The following is a 17290-nucleotide window of genomic DNA, read 5'->3' as shown; positions in this document are numbered from 1 at the left end:
CCCTGAATGGGAGCAAAATCCTCCAAAAAATGTCCTGTCCTGACTCCAAAGGTTATTACATAGTACTTCACTGAAAACTGTTGATAAAAAACCCTGGGAACTCCAAAAGAGTGAAGAAATCCCCTGTGATCAGCTTCTCCCAAGAGAGGCTGATTCTCCCTGACTATTCCAAGAGAGGGCTGATGGAAAGCACAGGGAGATTGAGCTATCTTACAGAGAAGGATTCCTGCTTCCTGGCAATATCAGTGTTCCTGTCACTCCAGTCATAGAGGAGCTCCTCCTCCTCACAGTCATTGATCCACATGATCTCTCTGCTGGTGGCCTGGATGAGGTTCTGGAATTGGCGAAGCTGATCCATTCTCTCAAAGGAATATTTCTGCAAGGAAGTACAGATATGAGAAGCCATGAACATATAAATGCCTGAGCTGTGTGGAGAACGGGAAGCTAAAAGCACAGCGTGGCTTTTGCCTTTTTTTTTTTTGTTTGTTTGATTGGTTTTGGTGGTTTTTTTTTTTGTTTGTTTGTTTTTTGGGGTTTTTGTTTGGTTGGTTGTTTTTTTTTGTTTTGGAGGTTTTTTTAATGTAAAATAACAATAAAACCCACATGTCTGTAAAACCTGTTGGCAGTGAATAGCAGGTGTGCCTGGGTTTATTGAACTATGAAACCTGTTAGCAATAGACAGTGCACAACGTGTCAGGATTTATAGAATAGGAACCCGATGTCAGCACCTTCCCAAAGTCATTTCTAGCACATGTGTAGCAGACATGTAGGAAGGCAAGCAAAAAGACATGAGGGAAGTACAAGAAATGCCTGAGTATTTAACATCCTTTTGCTTGCATTTGCTGCTCATAGTATATCCTTGATGTTATAGCAGCATCTTTTGCACAGTTGACACTTCAAGAAAAAATTCTTTATCTCCACATCATAATACACATCCTGTTACTTGAAATCAGGTTGCCAAGAATCAGATTCTGATCCCAAGTGTTAAATAAACTATTTGCACAAGATTCTCACTGTGCTTTACATGAAGATCCACAGCAGGGAAGATGCACAGCCCTACAGAGAATTTGGTTAGTTCTAGTCCCACCTTTGAAAAACTTCTTAAGCTTCATATACAGTGTAATTTTATCATTACACTTACTCCCATTAAGGAGGTAGAGGTCTACTCTTCACCTGCTTGGTGACCAACTCCCTTCACCAGGTGCAAACTAGAAACTTCCCTGTGAGAACAAGTCAATTATACAGCAGGCAATGCTGTATCTTAAAGTCCATTAATCTCAAGTCCATGACTCAGAACGAATCTTTCAGAAACTACAAAGCACTTTCAGTTTACTGCTGAATAGAATTATTCAAATGTGCATCTGTCACTCTGTCAAAACCTGAAGTGTCCCATGACAATCACAGAGGTGTTAATAAAGCAAACAGGGTCTCAGAAAGGACCACATCCCATGCTTACCAGCAGGCCTTCATATTCTTCCTCCAGCTGATGAACTGCAGCCTTCTCCCGCTGGAACAGAGACAGCAAACACTTAGTGAGGCTTTTACAAGTTGCCTACTTGCTGGTACTTCCTCTACAGTGTCAATATCATAATTGCAGGTGGTAGCAGGCAAATGCCTGCAAGAGACATCTGTCAATAGCAGATTTGCTCTGTTGGATGACTCAGGAAGTACAAAACCAAGGCCTGGACAAACTTAGTGCTCTCATGGATGTTTGGTATATATATCCAAGCCTGCACATAACTGCAACACCAAAACAACACTCGAAACTGGATTTCTTTCTGCACCAAACTCCTGCACCAGCACGTCCTAGAGCAAGCTTTGAAGATGATGAACTAGTATAAATTACGATGTGAGCAGACAGCTCCAGTCTTTATCCCCATTTCTATGGCTGGGAACCTGCCCAGCCCTGGAACTGGTATTCCACAGGGCAGACTATCACCTTTCCTATTTGAAACAGAAGGGAAAAGGGAGAAAAATCCTTTCCACTCTTCAGCTTTGTTGAGGGATCAGGGCTCCAGAACAGACTACCTTTTCTTTAGATTGAACTCTCTCTTGCCAAATAAGAGAAAAGATGAATGGAAATTAAATAAGCCTCCTCTCTCCTATACCTAACTGCTAGGCTGATAGGAGAGGAAGTTAACACGGTATTTTCAGTCACTTCTTTATTCCAATCACAAGATTCAGAGGGCAACAGAAGTCTCAGAGGAAAAAAAGAAAGAAAAATAATATCAACACATAAGAAAAGCTTTAATCTTAGCCCAGAATTCAGGCATTTTTCACAGAAAAAACCTGATGACTCAAGGTTGCATTTGAGCACACACCTTATTCTTTCACTTTCTTGTTTAATATACTGAGACGGCAAGTGAGAATGATCACTCCTAGTCATCTGTCTCACAAATAATATGGCAATATTTATTTGCCAGCCTTGGTGCACAACAACAAAAAGCTAAATAGCTACTAAATTTTTATTTTAAAATTCTGAGGAACTGTCAAGGAATTAAGAGTTGGAAGTGTTTGCTACCATGACACCAGTGCTTTCTGAAGAGAGAATGAACTTTCCAACATTCCTTTTTTTTGTAGTGGAACACCAGGTAGCCACTGCTATATACCTAGACCAAGCAAAGTGTAAGGGAGGACAGCAAATTACCAGATCTGTTTTGACTTTGTCCAGGTGCCAACGATAGTCTCCGATGGCATTGTGGGTTCTCCTGTGCTCACAAATTTGTTGCTCAATGGATGCTGCTTCAAACCCCCACTTCACTTGCTCCATTTCAACCTAAGAGTAAGAAACAGGATTGGTACTTTAATTTCCAATATTACTGCCTAAATTGGAGCATAAAGGAATTGAACTGAAGGCAACTGACTATGTGGTGGAGAGTAAAACTGAAATAAAAGACATTCGGGACAGGGTTTTACAGTTTCCTTAAATTGCCATCAATTAAACTGTGTGACAGGCTCCCAAAGCAGAAGAAACAAAATAGGAAAAATACTTCAGTTGTTTAAAGTTACACTAGATGAAGCACACTCAGTAGTGTATTTTCATCTGTTGTCTTTGGACCAAACTGTTATTTTATGTTCTACAGTAAAATTACATTCTTATCACTCTGAAAACAAACCATGACCTTATCAAACAATGCTATTCATGCAATTCATGTGAAAATGCCCAATTAAGTTCTATAGCCCAGTACACCAAATTTCTATTTTAATTTTGCTCATGTAAACTTCAACAACCTCAGTTAAATACAGTCACTCTAAAAAACTCCACAGAATATAAACTAAAATTATTAGAAAATGTGGTGTTTGTCTTGCATTTTAGCAACATTTATTGTAGGATGACAAGAGAAAATGTCTAGAAACAGCCTTGAAAAACAGTAATACACCTGCTAATTGCTAACCCAAAAACTGACAGCATTCCTTGTTTCATTTTTTTCCAAATATTAAAATCCACCTAACTTTAAATTCAGCTCCTCAAACTCCAAATTCTCTTCTATGCTGCAAAGACACGCTGCAGGTCTATCTGAATGCCTGTCTATGCATATGCCCAGTAAAGAAAGAGGTATCCTAATCTTGGGTTGGAACTGAATTTGGTAATTACCAGCCTGGAGTCAAATCTCTATGAGTCAACAGATGACAATAAAGCCAGAACTCAAGCGTAGGGGTTCAAAGGCAGTGCTGAAAACAATCCAAGAAACAAAACCATTTTTCATTCAGACATCTGAAAGTTAGAGGACTTTGACCCTTCTTGTTATATTTAAACAGTCCAAAGAGACTGTAGCAACAGTGGCAGCCATGGCTGGCTGCCACATGCGAACAAAGGCTGTCTGGATTTCCCTGCAGTTTCCCCAGCTCTGCGCTGGAAATTTGACTAACCCTCCCTACCATCTGATTCTCCTACCAGCAAACCATGCAGACAAAAACTAGAAAAACAGCAAAAAACATCAGCTGCTCAGAACTTTTTCCCACATCTCACCACATTACTAGGAGAAACATTATCCTAATCTCAACGTGAGCAAGTAATGGGGCACAGCGAGGCACGATAGAAAGAAGCAGCATCATGGCAAGTTCAAAATAAATTTTCCCAGTGAGGTTAGTGCTTACTGGCCCCACCTCAGCTTTCTGTAGGGATGAAGGGGAAGAGAGAGAGAGAGCCTTTTAGTTTCACAGGAGGTTTAGTGTGGGAACACAGCTATAAAGCAGTTGCTTATGCTCCCTGTGTTTAGCACGGAGTGTCTGAGCAGGGTGTCACGTGGTGTCTTTGGAAGGTGCAGCCTGTTCCCCGTCTTTCATCGCTGGAAGCATGCCCAGAGTCTGTCCAACATCACTCCTCAAGCCATGGCAGGTCTGTCCCACAGCATGTGAAGAGCAATGATGTTGGCTGTGGCTTTCCAGGCACAATGCTTATACACATTACCACTCAAGGAGTGCATCTCCACTTCCCCTTCCTCCTCGAAAACATGCCACATGGAAAGACTGGACTGTACTTAAAAATACTGCAACTCTACAGAGCTCTACCCTCCCCATTTGGTTTGCATAGGAGCTACCTGACAAATGCCAAACGCAGATAATAATGACAGAATCGCAAAGCAACAACCTAATAAAGAGAGATAAAAATAATGCAATTTCAATTTACAAGGTGTCTGCACGTGTGACTTCTGCCACCTTGTTCCATCCTCCCTACCTGTCTCTCAGAAAGGGCTGTCCAACCACAAACTCACACCTTTCACTTCAACACACAACTTTCACTTCAGCAGCACAAAAAACAGTGTGTGTTTTCCATTCCAGGTTACATCAGCAACAGCTGTGAATTGGCAAATTTGTTCTCAGAATGCAACAAACAGCAGCTTCAGCACTTCTGTGTGCATTTTAGCACTGACTTCTGAGAGCCTAGTCCTGTGGCAATCAGCTCTACCTCTCTGTGATAAAGACAGACTAGAGAGGGAGAGCAACTGTAAAACACAATGGTTACATCTGTGAAGATGGTCCTGTCTGTATAAAGGGTAAAAATAAATATGAGTCAAAGGAAATCTGTGCAAGGAAGGAAGGAGGGAAATATTGAGCATAATAATCTCTAACACAAATATGCCAATGTTTTTGTTATGTTAACACCTGTGTTTCATTTAGCTTTCAAATCTAACTTCTACACCTTTTCTTCTGCAAAAGAAGACACCAATCCATATTTGGATTTCAGTGAGAATTCACTATATGTATAATACTGGGAGGGTAAAAAGGAACTTGGAATAACATGCAAGCATTCACATGTACCTTTACTTTTCTACTGGCACCCAAAACATTACTACATATGAGGCGACATTCATAAACAACACCAAATTTTAGCATAGTCCCTGGGTTTTGCACAGATTTACCTTCTGCTGCCTCATCCAGCTTAAGCATTCACTTGTGACACGTTTTGTGTACTCATCCCAGCCCGAGCCGCTCTGAGAGGAGAAGCAGCCACCGCCTTTGGAGCTGGCTCTCCTGGCGCGGGGAACGCTGATGGCTTTGTACAGGGCACGCATCTGCTCCTGGAGCTGAAGCAGCCTGAAAGGGAAGGAAACACTTAGTGTCTGTGAGCAAAACACCCAGAAAACACACAAACTATGCAATTTGTCTCTCCTACTGGACCACCAACTATTCAAAACAAAATGTTGAAAGCAAAGACCGTGGAAAAAATATACAGATTAAGATTTCATGGAGACAACTAAGGGGTCAATTTCTATCAGAAATATGTTACTGCAAGACCCTTCTCCATGTTAATGTGACCAAACAGATTTAGTTGCACCTTACTGACTTCTATTACGTCCTGCAACACCAAGGAAGGTGAGCACTTGAGGCACCACAAACTTTTATCAGTCACATTCCCGACCCCAACCCTTCCCTGACAATACCTTTTCTGATACATGTCACAGGGCTGGCCCATCTGCCTCATCTCTCGGATCAGCCCATCCAGGATGTCCATTTGGTCATTTGCCTGTGCAAAACAGTCTTCCAGATCCCTGTTCCCTCTAAGTGGGACGCCATCCCCATATTTCAATTCCTAATGAAAAAAAACCAGATGGGAGATTAATTTAAATATTCATCATCTAAGCCTCCTTTGGTTGTCTTAAAAAAAGGTGTTATGAGGACTGGGGGTTTTTTTAGGAAGCATAAGTTTCAGCTGCCAGGTCTCTGACTGCCAGTTTTAACTGGCAGAAGGTTGATGATCCACAGTCACTGAAAAGCACTTATTAAAATAAAATATGGAAGAAAATTTTTAAAATGTAGCTATCAAACAAAACTTTCCATAAAGAGCAGCACATCTTGATGTTTATTTCAGTGGAACCAAGGCTTCACATGATGTGCTAACTTCTTAAGACATCGTGCTTTTGTGTTCAGAAGATGAGAAGGAAACACTGTCTTAGTAGGAGAGAGTAGATATTGCTCCTGATTTTCCACAAGGTTCCCTGAGGTTCTAAGACCTCCCCCTCCTGCAAAAACACAAGCAGGACAGTCTGCCTGCATCCAGCTCCATGCCCCATGACATTTGCATCCCACCTTATCACTCAGAGTCTAGGCAAATTCTCCATGCACCCTCTCAGTGCAGTTGGACCAACATGGCCATGGTGTTCCAACCAGGGAGATGTGGCTCTTTGACCTCACTGCACACTGACACAGCCATGCTGAGCAAAACACAATACAGCTGTGACCTGATATTCCAAATAAAATATTATGGACCTCATTGCCCTGTCCCTTAGAAAGAAAAGAAAGAAACAAAGCAGGCAATTCATGTTGTGGCACCAAGCTGGAAGTAAACATCTCTTTCTTTCAAGTTCACTGGAATAATATTAACCCTGAACAAAAGGCAGTATTTACTCTGGCATTGATTTTTGTATAAACATGCTCACACGTCCTGTATCTCTGAAAAGGAAATTAACTCCTAACCACAGAGTTCATTTCTGAAAGAATTTTCTGTCCTCAGAGGGTCCAAAAGTGTGCATTAAATCACATCTACTGCCAGGACTGTTGAAGTGTTTCACATCTCAGTGGCCTCAGCAGCAGGATGCACTCACCACCCTGCACCTCCTCTGCTTCAGCAGGAGCAGAGGACACCCCATGTTTGCCAGGAGTGAATTTAGCATCAGTGAGTAACCCGCCCCCAGGTACTCTGGGTTTGTATCAGAGTAGCATACTGCAGAGATCATGTGTATGCATTTGAGCTGAAACAGCCAGGAAAACTTTGGTCTGGTTTCATTTACTTCTTTGGGAATTATCTCGAAGAATAAAATGAAGGTAATGAAGGTATTTCCTAAAGTGAGTCAGGTTCATTACAGCCCTGAAAACAATGACAATATTCTACAGAACACACTAAGAGAGTGTAAGTAGTCATTAATAACAGATGTGAACACTGACAGTGGTCCTGATCTAAAACTGAAAAATAAGATGCAGTAGAGCCTGTTTGAGGGTGGGTTTGTTGGTTTGTTTTTTTTTTTAATCAAGAAGACCCCTTTCATTAACCAGATGCTTTTCAATCGGTTTTACTGAACAGTGTACAGAGGGAAGAAAGTGACCTAAGAAGGAGGCATGTCATCCCACTCCCTGTTGCCTCACACAAACAGCTGACAGGGGAGAAAGGAGATGAAGAAGCAGAACCTGTGAGTCCAGATAACAACACAGAATATGTATGTAATATTCATAATCAGTTTGGATAAGGAGAACAAGAAGCACTCACGGGCTGTACTATGAGCTCAGCTCGCGTCAGGCAATCCGAACAGTTCTGCAAAAGCTCCTGGATGGTGTTCTGGCGTCTGGACATGGTACAGGTCCCATTCTGGCTGTTGTGGGGGAGAAGAAGATGATGAAGTAAATACAGAGCAATTGCATGTTTTGAAGAAATACAAGAAACACAAATTCAGAACACTTAAGAGAAGTTACACGGAATAATCCACCTCGTATAGGTTCACAGAGACACACACACTTCAACTGCACTGGGAAATTATAATGACAATTCCACGTTGGCAGGGCTACCTTATAGTCCTGCAATAGCAGGCACAGACTGACTTTCCCACAGGACAGAGTAGAATGTGGAAATTGGCATGCCATAAAGGAGAAATTTTTTCTTCCAGCACAGGTATTTGCTGCTTTGATAGACAAAACTTTGGCAGCATTACAGCGAGAGTGAATTATTCACAATCTTTGTTAAAGTCAATACATTAGAGCATAGCCTTTGTGTGATGTAATTGTTCATGTTATCACACCAGCCATCAAATGTCAGGGCACATAAGGAAAGCAGGATCCTCAGCTAGGCAAGCACAGGAGCACACAAGTCCACACAAGTGTAAGAAGGGCCCTTTTATCAGCAGAAATGCACAAAGCTAGGGCAGTGTCTTGGGAATTAATTGCAAGATTCACAAGCTACTACAAAAATAGATGTAGAGCTTGGAGTCAGAGGACATGCTTGCTTTCAAATACATGAAGTGTGACTTTGGAGTCTCTAAGTAAAAAACACTAGTGGGAGAAAAAACCGAGTCAGGTAACAGGGTCTTTATTTTTGTCTTGCACATAATCTACTGCATCCATACTGCCAGAATGTGAATTTGCCAGCATTTAGGATTCAGCCATCAAAGTGAACCACTGTAGTTGAATGGGGGTGAGGTGATTCAAGTGAGGAACCATTCCTTGGTGATGGGATCAGACCTCCCAAGCAAGCCCAGGCGGCTCCTAAACCCGAACACTTGCCAGTGAAACTAAAACAAACCTAACTAACAGACAGTAAGAGCTAAGGTGTTTCCAAGCCTTGCCTGACTTTCTAACTCCTGTGCTCACAGTAGGCAACCCTTTCCATTACAAATCACTGAAGAGACATTCAGTTCACATTCAGACACATTACAACACTAATGCCAACAAGAGCACCAGTGTGAACCTGTCCAACTCAGAGCCAGCAAGCAATCTGGATTCAATGGAAATCTTTCCACTGACTTGAACAGACTCTGACCATCCTTCATAAAAGGAATTGTGACAATGAAATAGCAGAACTGTCCTAGGCAAAATTACTGGAGTGGTGAGAAACATTTAATATTTTTAAGAGCTCTTTTGCAGCATGTGCTTTTGATGCACCAGCAGCCTGCCATCCTCCTATCAGCTCATCTGGAACAAACAGAAAAGGTTTGAGCAACTTTTCAGCAGCTTCCCTCATACCAGGGAACAGACCCTCAGAGGTGCAGAGACAAAACTGCAGAGTCACTGGGTGACATGAAACAAGCTGTACACATGCAGCCCCCATGTGGTGCTGTGACCCCTTGGCTGCACAAATGCTGCGCCCCACTGTGCCATGCATCCCTGTGTGTCTTGGAAACTGCTTAAAGAAAACAATAATGGAAAATAACATACGGGTCTGATTTTGTGCCAGGCTTTGTGTCAGCTTCCTTTTCTAAATCATTCCTTCTCCTTAGGCATCACTGCTGTGTTTAGATATAGAAATATCTGACTGCATCTGAAATTTACATTTAATTACACCCACAATTATTCTCATGAATGAAACATAATAAAAAAGAGAGAGGAACATTCCAAGCAATTTTCTCTTTTTAGAACACTGGAAGAGTTTTTTTCTTGAATCACTTTTTCCATCATGTTCTGGCAGCTACAAATGCTGGATATCCATTAAAGCCAAATAAAGTATAGAAGGTGACCAGATTTATACTGTAACCAGTCAGTCTATCTCCACTGGCTTCAGGATAACTTCACTGAACTCAAAGACATTACTCCACCATGACAAGAGGTCTAAACAACAGCTATTTTAGTTAACATGGTAAGAAATTGTGAAGAAAAGCTATTTTCAAATAAATAAAACTATTAAATTAAAATACAAATAAGTAGAAATACAAGCATTTTGTGTTCATTCTAAGGATGTTTGAATGCCACATCCGTAATTATTGCCCAAATAATTAAAAAAATTGGAAACCTGAAGATAGCTAAACATAGATGCACAAAACTGTTTCAAAGGCAGGAGCAGAAGCCTTGAAATGAGAGGCTTAAGTACACCCTATCTAGGTCTTCAAATAGAGTAACATGTTACTTGTTTACAGTTCGTAGGGACCTTCACAAGAAGAAAGCAGTACATATTTAAGGCTCTCCAATCCAGCAGATAAAGATATAACCAAAATAATGGCAGAAGCTGGAGCCATACAAATTGAAAACAGAAAAGAGCACACTATATTATTAATGATTTCTTTGTTGTTAAAAATCTAACCAGTTTTGCCAGTGAAAAAACAGAGGTAAATCCCATTATAACAATAAAAAGGTCATGGCCTGTTAGAGGCATTTGCTTTCAAATCTGTCAGAAGACCAGAGCTACATGGAGTAATCAGAAGCATAGGAGCTGATGTTTGATGCCATAGCTCCACCAAGCCAACAGAAATCAAGAATTTCAAATCTGAAGGGGATTTAGCTGTACAAACATGCTCAAGGGCATAAATCAATCTCTGAACTTTAGAAATAAAAATACTTGGTGAGACAACACCTTAACAGGCATATACTAATGTTGATACATCAGATGGCACTAGCACAGTCCCACAGGGACACATCTTCAATGCTTTTCACCCTTGTGACAGGAAGGTACTCCATCAGAAGTTTCAAAGTCCTTCAGTGTAATCTACCTCTTAATGAAGCCAACAGGCCTTTAATGGGGATGAGCAGATCAAAGCAGAAGCTCCAGTTCAGAGTAATAAGACAACCAACCTTGAGGCAGTAGGAAACAGACAGCCAAAGTAAAACCATATCCAACACAGAAAATACTGGACCAAAGAAAATGAGCCAAGCCCGGAACATGCTGGACAGGCAAGAACAAAGCTGGATTTTTAAAGTAAAAACATATTTATGTCCTTTAGAAAAATGGAGGATACCAACAATCCTCAGAAAACACTTTAGATTAAGTGGGTTACATTACGTAGTATTTTGTCAACGTCTCTCTTGCTTTGTCTGATTTTGTTTACATGAAATTGAATGAGTTTAGAGTAATGTTTGGTCATTTTAACACCTACTGCTGCTATGACAATTTGATTTAATTCTGGCAGCATCTAAACTTCGCACGTATGAATAGGATCCTGCTGTATCCAACACTGTGGGCACACCATGCAGTGAAAATGTGGGCAGATTTTTCATTTGTTTTACTGCACCCCTGCAAATGCAGCATATGTTATCAACCATTCCAGCAGAACTGGCAGGAACTGGAAGTTGGTCTTTTAGAAGGACTCATAACAAAAGAGTGTAGGGTCTATCACTAATAAATACATACATTTGCAATAGCCTGACTATTTGCTGTGCTGCTTTGGTTTTGTAAACCCTGCAGAACAGTGCTGAGGGAAACAGACTGGACTGCTTCTGACCTTAGCTACGTATTTGTCCCTACAACTCACTTTAGACCATGGCACTTATTTGGAAGGCAACTCATGAATTTCAAAAAGGTCCTATTAAGCAGAGTTCTTCATTAATATAATTGTAATAGTCATTAACTATTAAAGGAACAAAGGAAAATAAAAGGGGATAGTGCCTTTGTTTTAAAATTATGAAAACACTTCAAAACACAGATGAATTGCTTTTACTTGGGATGTTGAAACGGCCTGTTGCTCTCCACTGTCAGGAGAGCCCTAGGAAAGGCATAGCATCTCCCTGTCGTCATTGTGTACAGGAGCCACCCTTTTCAGTGCATGTCAAGGCAGAACACATTGCTCCCTTGCTATTCCACCCTCCTGCTCTCCCTGAGAAATGAGAGGACAGCCCAACCCCTGCTGCCACTGGGATTTGGGCAGGATAGCAACTCAGCCAATACCTCCCTGCTGGAATATATCCCAACTGAGCTAAATCCAGCCATTACTGTTGAATCCCCAGTGTCTGAACTGGGATTTGTGTTTAACTGATGAGCAGTACCCGTGATCCTTACAAGCCCCCCAGCTCTACTGAAACAAGAAAGAACTACTCCTGCTTTTTCTTTAAAAGGGACTGAGAAACATGTTCAAGGCCATATGATGAGTTATGAGCATAGAGACAGACATGTCAGCAGTGCCCACCTCCCCAGAACACAGCAGCGCTGGGTACTGCTGGCACTGATTTATTCAAGCAGTCAAAAAATTATCCTAAGGGATGTGTTTTGAATACACCAAATACCTTCTCTAAAATACCTTCAGCTTGCACCCTCACAGCCCACTGTGGGAGCTGATATCACTGCAGAACCCAAGGGGCAAGGAAACCAGCTACCTTCTGCTTTCTCATTTGCCTCCTGCAAGACGTGCACACCCCAGCACAAACACCTCCACTGTGGGGGCTGCTCCAGTGTCTGCCTTTGCTACTGCACATCCAGAGGCTGCTGGGCTATCCAGCGTGGGATCAGTGCCCAGAGAAGCAGGGCAAAGGAGACACAGAAACACATCCAGCAATTCTGAGGACCCTTCCCACAGCTTCACAACTCCCTAAGCTTTGGGAGATTGCACATTGAGGTTGCTCTTGTCCCGAAGATACTATTTAAAATTAATTAGAATACTCTTTGTTAAATTTTCCAGGCCCTCCACAAAACTTCCAGCCTTTTAAAAATTCAAAGCTTTTTAGGTTTTTATTCACCCAAAAAATGGAGGAAGCTTTAAAAGAAAGTCTTTTAGCAGATCCAGAATATTGAACAACTCCTGTAATTCAACAAGAGCAAAAAAATTGTGCTTCTTTTTCTTCACACTTCCCATCCCCCTCCACACAAACCTGTTTGAACAAGCAAAAGATTCATAAAGGGATTACCTGGTATGCCCAGGGTAGGCAAGTCAGAAGAAAAACCTGACCTGGAATCTGCATTCCCAGCACAGAGCCTGCACATACCACCGCCCATCCGCCACCACCTGCCAGCTGGGTGTGTGTGTGTGCTGGAAGATGCAACGGCACAAAGGTGGTGAATCACGACATCCATAAGAAAATAACCAGGAGTTGAAATGCTGCAGTCCAGCTTTCCCCCTCCTGCCTCAAAGGGGGTGAATACAAACTGTCAAATCATCAAGAGTTCTCCCCGTATGTCTCTGCTCTAACTAGAACCAGTTTTGGCACACCACAGCGTCACCAAACTAGTCCCATCTGCCAAGTATGCACATAGACTGGGGCTTCCATGATGGCTGGAAACCTCAAAAGACCTCTGCAACTGGCACAATCAGGCTCTAAATACCACTTAAAATGTGCAAAAATCTTGTAGTCACTAATGAATTATTGAATGGTTAGGACCCCCGAGGCTTAGTGCCTTTGCAGCGTGCAGGGTTTCACAAGGGATGGTGCCACACCTGTTCACAGCAAGTCCCCATGCATTTTCCCAGCGGTATGAATCACCAGGAGCGACAGAACGGTTCCTAAGGGCCGTGCCTGCCCGATGGAGCAGGCTGCTCGCACGCTGCCTCTCCCACCTCCGCCTCTGGGACAGGGAGGTGCCAAACGCCGGCCCCAGCCCGGACCATGGAAACACACCTCTGCTGCTCCAAAGGCTGCAAAGCCCCTTCTCCTGACAAGAGGCTCCCACACCTGCACGTCCCTGCGGAACAGAGACCTGGGAAAGGCTCAGCCTGGGTCTTCTCTCACGGCGAGGCAGCATTTCCCTGCCAGCCTGAGCGCAGCGCAGGCTCCGCGGCAGGGCAGGTGTTCCGCAGCAATATTCAGACACATTCCTATATTCCTCCCTGCCTCCCGTGCCGTCTGAGCAGCGCAGAGGGAAAGCTACCACGCCAGATCTATCACCACTCAGCTCAGCCAGGACTCCACAGATCCTTGCAAGACTGATGGGAAAGGCAAAAGTGTGGCTTTGAGTCGGTTTTCTCCACGTTTACTTTGTTTCTTGGCTCCTCAAAGTAATGCCAGGGCAGGGCAGGTAATTGTCTAACTCCTTGTCTAAGCACAGAAGTTACATTAATCCTTAAGTAGAACTGTGTAAATTAATTTATTTTTATGTCACTCAGTGACCGTGAATCCTAGGCTATTTTTCCCCCTAATCTCAGCAATGACAAATAAAACTGCACAGCTTTGCATTTTTTTCTTTTCTCTCATGGTTTATCAGATTTTCTATCTCCATAGCAAAGACATTGATAAATATTTGACTGATGAATTGGCAGTTTAGCAGCGTGTGAGTCACTGTCAAGCTGAGTATCTGTACTCCGGGCCAAGCTCATCCTGAGTTCCCAAGCCAGAAGAAACAGGGAATGTTGTAAAAGCACCTTGCTGAGCCCTAAGGGTAGGGAGCGTCCCATATTGCTCTGTGAGTAATGTAATGCTCAGCACAGACTTGTTTGGCAGAATACGCCCCAAAACTTACAAGACTAGACCCTAACTTGAATCCTGCTGCATTTAAAAATTAGGGTAGAGTGATTTCCCCATGGAAAAAAGAAGCCTTCGTTTTCTGAGTTCAGTAGATGCCACTAAACTTTGACACTGAATATGTCAGGCTAAATGTAATTAATAAAACCAGTTCCACAGATGATGGCCCTTGTCCCAATAGCACAACATGCAGAGCATTTAGTGGATTTTCTGCACACAAACACGTACAAAATCTGGCAAAACTGCTTTTTTCATTAACTGACAATAAACCACTTGTTTTGAGACACATTTTAACACATATCACATATCAGCACTGCTTAAAAATAAACTTAGGCAACTCAGTAAGGTGGCAAACACACATACTCTGTTGCAAAAAAAAAAAAAATTGAAGTATTTGGGATGGTCAGATTTTTGCACATAAAACAATATGTATATGCTTTTTTTAAATTTTTTTTTTGTCATCTCAATAATAACTGTTTTTAGTTCCTCTCAGAAATCTCACAATAAAGTGAACAGAAACTTTCATTGCAACCTCCTTGCCAGACATACCTCCCCAGAAAGGAGATATGAATATTATGTTATAAAAAGCAAATGAAAGAATGTTGATATAAGGTAAACTTCTCAATCAGGTCTGTCCTTTCCACCCTTGCTACACCACCACTGAATGCTACAGAAAGAAGAGCCTAACAAACTACAGACTGTCTTAAAATATGTAACTGTAACCAAAGAATGCTAAATTAAAGGAAAGCATTTTTCCTCTAGTGAAAGTTGGGAGTGATATGGAAATCACCCTGCTGAATCCAAATAGAGTTGCACCAGTGAAAAGTGAGGGAAAAGAGAACTGCTGGGATGTAACATGCGCTGCCATTCATTTTTCATGGCTGTCTCTTGTAAATAGGTAAAGGTAAGTAAAGGTAAATCTTGTAAAGGTATTTGCAATGAAGCATGACCAGCAAAACAAATCCGCACACAGGCAGCGCAGAAATGGCATTTTGGAGTCCTAGTGTGTGCACTCACCAGTGCTACAGTACTGAATTGTTCTTATTCTATAGCAATAAATAGATATTGTCATACTACTGTATTGGTAACTGGATGTGTTCTAGTTGCAACTCGTTGTAACTAACTTACCTATGCACACAACAAACTGAAAGTCAAACAAAGAACTAAAACTAAGAACTGGGCAAAGTCATAAACAAAAAAATCCATAGAATGCAAGTATCTCGTTCATTCCGTGGTCCTCTAGCAACTGGTTTGACTTACGTAAGCTGAGCGCTCTGTGCTCTCTAGACAACCCTAATTTTCTATGGTCACTTATGGATCTGCTTGATTTTAAAAAGTCTGCCTTTTCTCATCTGCTGTTTATTTACTATGTATGTTTAATTCCCACCCTTTTGCAATTTAATTAAGTACTATCCATAAAATTAGGGCTTAAATTCTAATACAACATACATGACAGGGCTTCTGCATCAATTTCTGAGTCACTGGCATCCATAATGAGACCAACAGACTTAATACAGCCATTCCACACGCACAGACCAGTCATCACCAGCTGTGCTTTGTGATGGTGCTGTACCATACATCAGCACTGCTTCCTTCAGTGTCTCTAACTGCTGCCTGCTTTTCAGTCCTGTGAACTCCCACACAAGGAGACAAATGGAGAAGTCTTCATGATTACTGCACTCTGCAGAAAGTCCTTGTCAGACTTTATGTGCCCATATTGCTGCATCCATGAGAACAGGCTTTCCCCAAGCCAGGATTCACAGCTGGCACCCTGCCTACAAGATCTTGACTATGCTCACAGCACCAGGGCAAGGAGAAGGTTAAAAAGGTAAGAGGCAAGGAGAGCAGACCGATGTTGCTTGTCATTTATCTCTGCCCCTCTGCCACCAAATGTCAGGGATGGCTCCATAAAAGATCACGACTTAAACTCCCAGGCCTCGCACAAGCTAGAAACAAACTCAAAAATTAACAAGAGCACATTTCCCACTACTTAAAATGGTTTTATAGCCCTAGTTATGCAACTAGTTGGGGAAGGCAGAGCCTGGGTGTATGGGGTATAAAGCAATTCACTTGAGTTCAGCTTGTTTTGCGTCACTGAGCAAAGCAGGGGTTTATCAGCACAGAACTATTGGGTCAATAGAGCCAGCACCGACCCATTTACAGCCCTCAGTGCAAGCGGGAGACATCGCTGCTTTTAGTCCTGCTACTCTCTTCAAGGAGAGTCGCCGCTAGAAGTGCTTTTTTACAAGTTCTTCGCTTGCATTTAAAAGCCTTTTAGAGAAGTTAAGACGCCTCAGGGAGGAACAGCAAAAGGAAACTTGCGAGCTCGCACATCTAGGGAATCCCACCGCGAGCGGGCTCACGGCAGCTGTCCAGGGCGGCCCCGAGGGAGCGGGGCCGGGGCCGGCAGGACCCGCACCTACCCGTATCCATCGGAGGCGTAGTCCCCCCCGTAGGTCTTCTGGTAGTAGTAGGTCTTGTGGGAGGTGTGCGTGTGGGTGCCGCCGCCGCCGCCGCCGCCGCCCCCGACATGGGAGCTCATCTCGTAGCGCAGGTCGGTGCCCGACTCGGCCCGGGCCATGCGGCCCAGCGTGTTGATGCGCGGGTGGGAGCCGCCGTTGATGCTCATGGCGGCGGGGGAGCCGCCCGGGGCCGCGCGGGGCGAGCGGCAAAGCGACGGGGACACCGAGCCGCACCCGACGGCAGCAAGAGCATTCACGGCCGGCAGCGCCCGCCGCCGAGCCGCCGCTCCCTCGCGGTGCGCCGGGGGCCGGGGAAGGGCCGGGAGGCGGCGGTGCGGCGGCCCGCAGGTGAGGCAGGGCAGGAGCGCGGAGCGGAGCCGGGCGGGCGGCGAGGGCTGCTGGCGGCGGCGGCAAGAGCAGAGGTCCCGTCCGGTCCCCTCCCCGCCGGCGGAGGAAAGGCGAGGCCACACCTTTCCGTGGTGATTTTAAGCGGCGCTCCTGGGCGTGGGGCCGCGCCTCGCCTGCGC

The 17290-nt window shown here is 43.4% G+C and overlaps 1 protein-coding gene across 3 annotated transcripts in view; it reads right to left on the bottom strand.

Moving 5' to 3' along the window:
• DSP (desmoplakin) overlaps window positions 1-16933 on the bottom strand; it is a 39075-nt gene extending 22142 nt beyond the window's left edge. For 2 of the 3 annotated variants that reach the window (XM_054284756.1, XM_054284758.1), the window contains exons 1-7: window positions 16725-16930; window positions 7706-7808; window positions 5886-6034; window positions 5364-5538; window positions 2648-2776; window positions 1457-1507; window positions 215-376 (exon numbers count right to left, since the gene is read on the bottom strand). In XM_054284756.1, the coding sequence (XP_054140731.1) occupies window positions 215-376; window positions 1457-1507; window positions 2648-2776; window positions 5364-5538; window positions 5886-6034; window positions 7706-7808; window positions 16725-16930 (975 nt within the window). Of the gene's footprint in view, window positions 1-214; window positions 377-1456; window positions 1508-2647; window positions 2777-5363; window positions 5539-5885; window positions 6035-7705; window positions 7809-16724 lie in introns of all 3 variants that reach the window. The other variant, XM_054284759.1, reaches the window with a different exon arrangement.
• Between the last annotated feature and the right edge of the window lie 357 nt (window positions 16934-17290).

The sequence above is a fragment of the Melozone crissalis genome, unplaced genomic scaffold (genome assembly GCF_028551555.1).
Source record: "Melozone crissalis strain CALT ecotype California unplaced genomic scaffold, PUWL_Pcris_2 ptg000042l_1, whole genome shotgun sequence".
NCBI classification, from domain to species: domain Eukaryota; kingdom Metazoa; phylum Chordata; class Aves; order Passeriformes; family Passerellidae; genus Melozone; species Melozone crissalis.
Note: the sequence above shows the minus strand (reverse complement) of the source record. Positions and strands in the feature narration are given on the sequence as shown.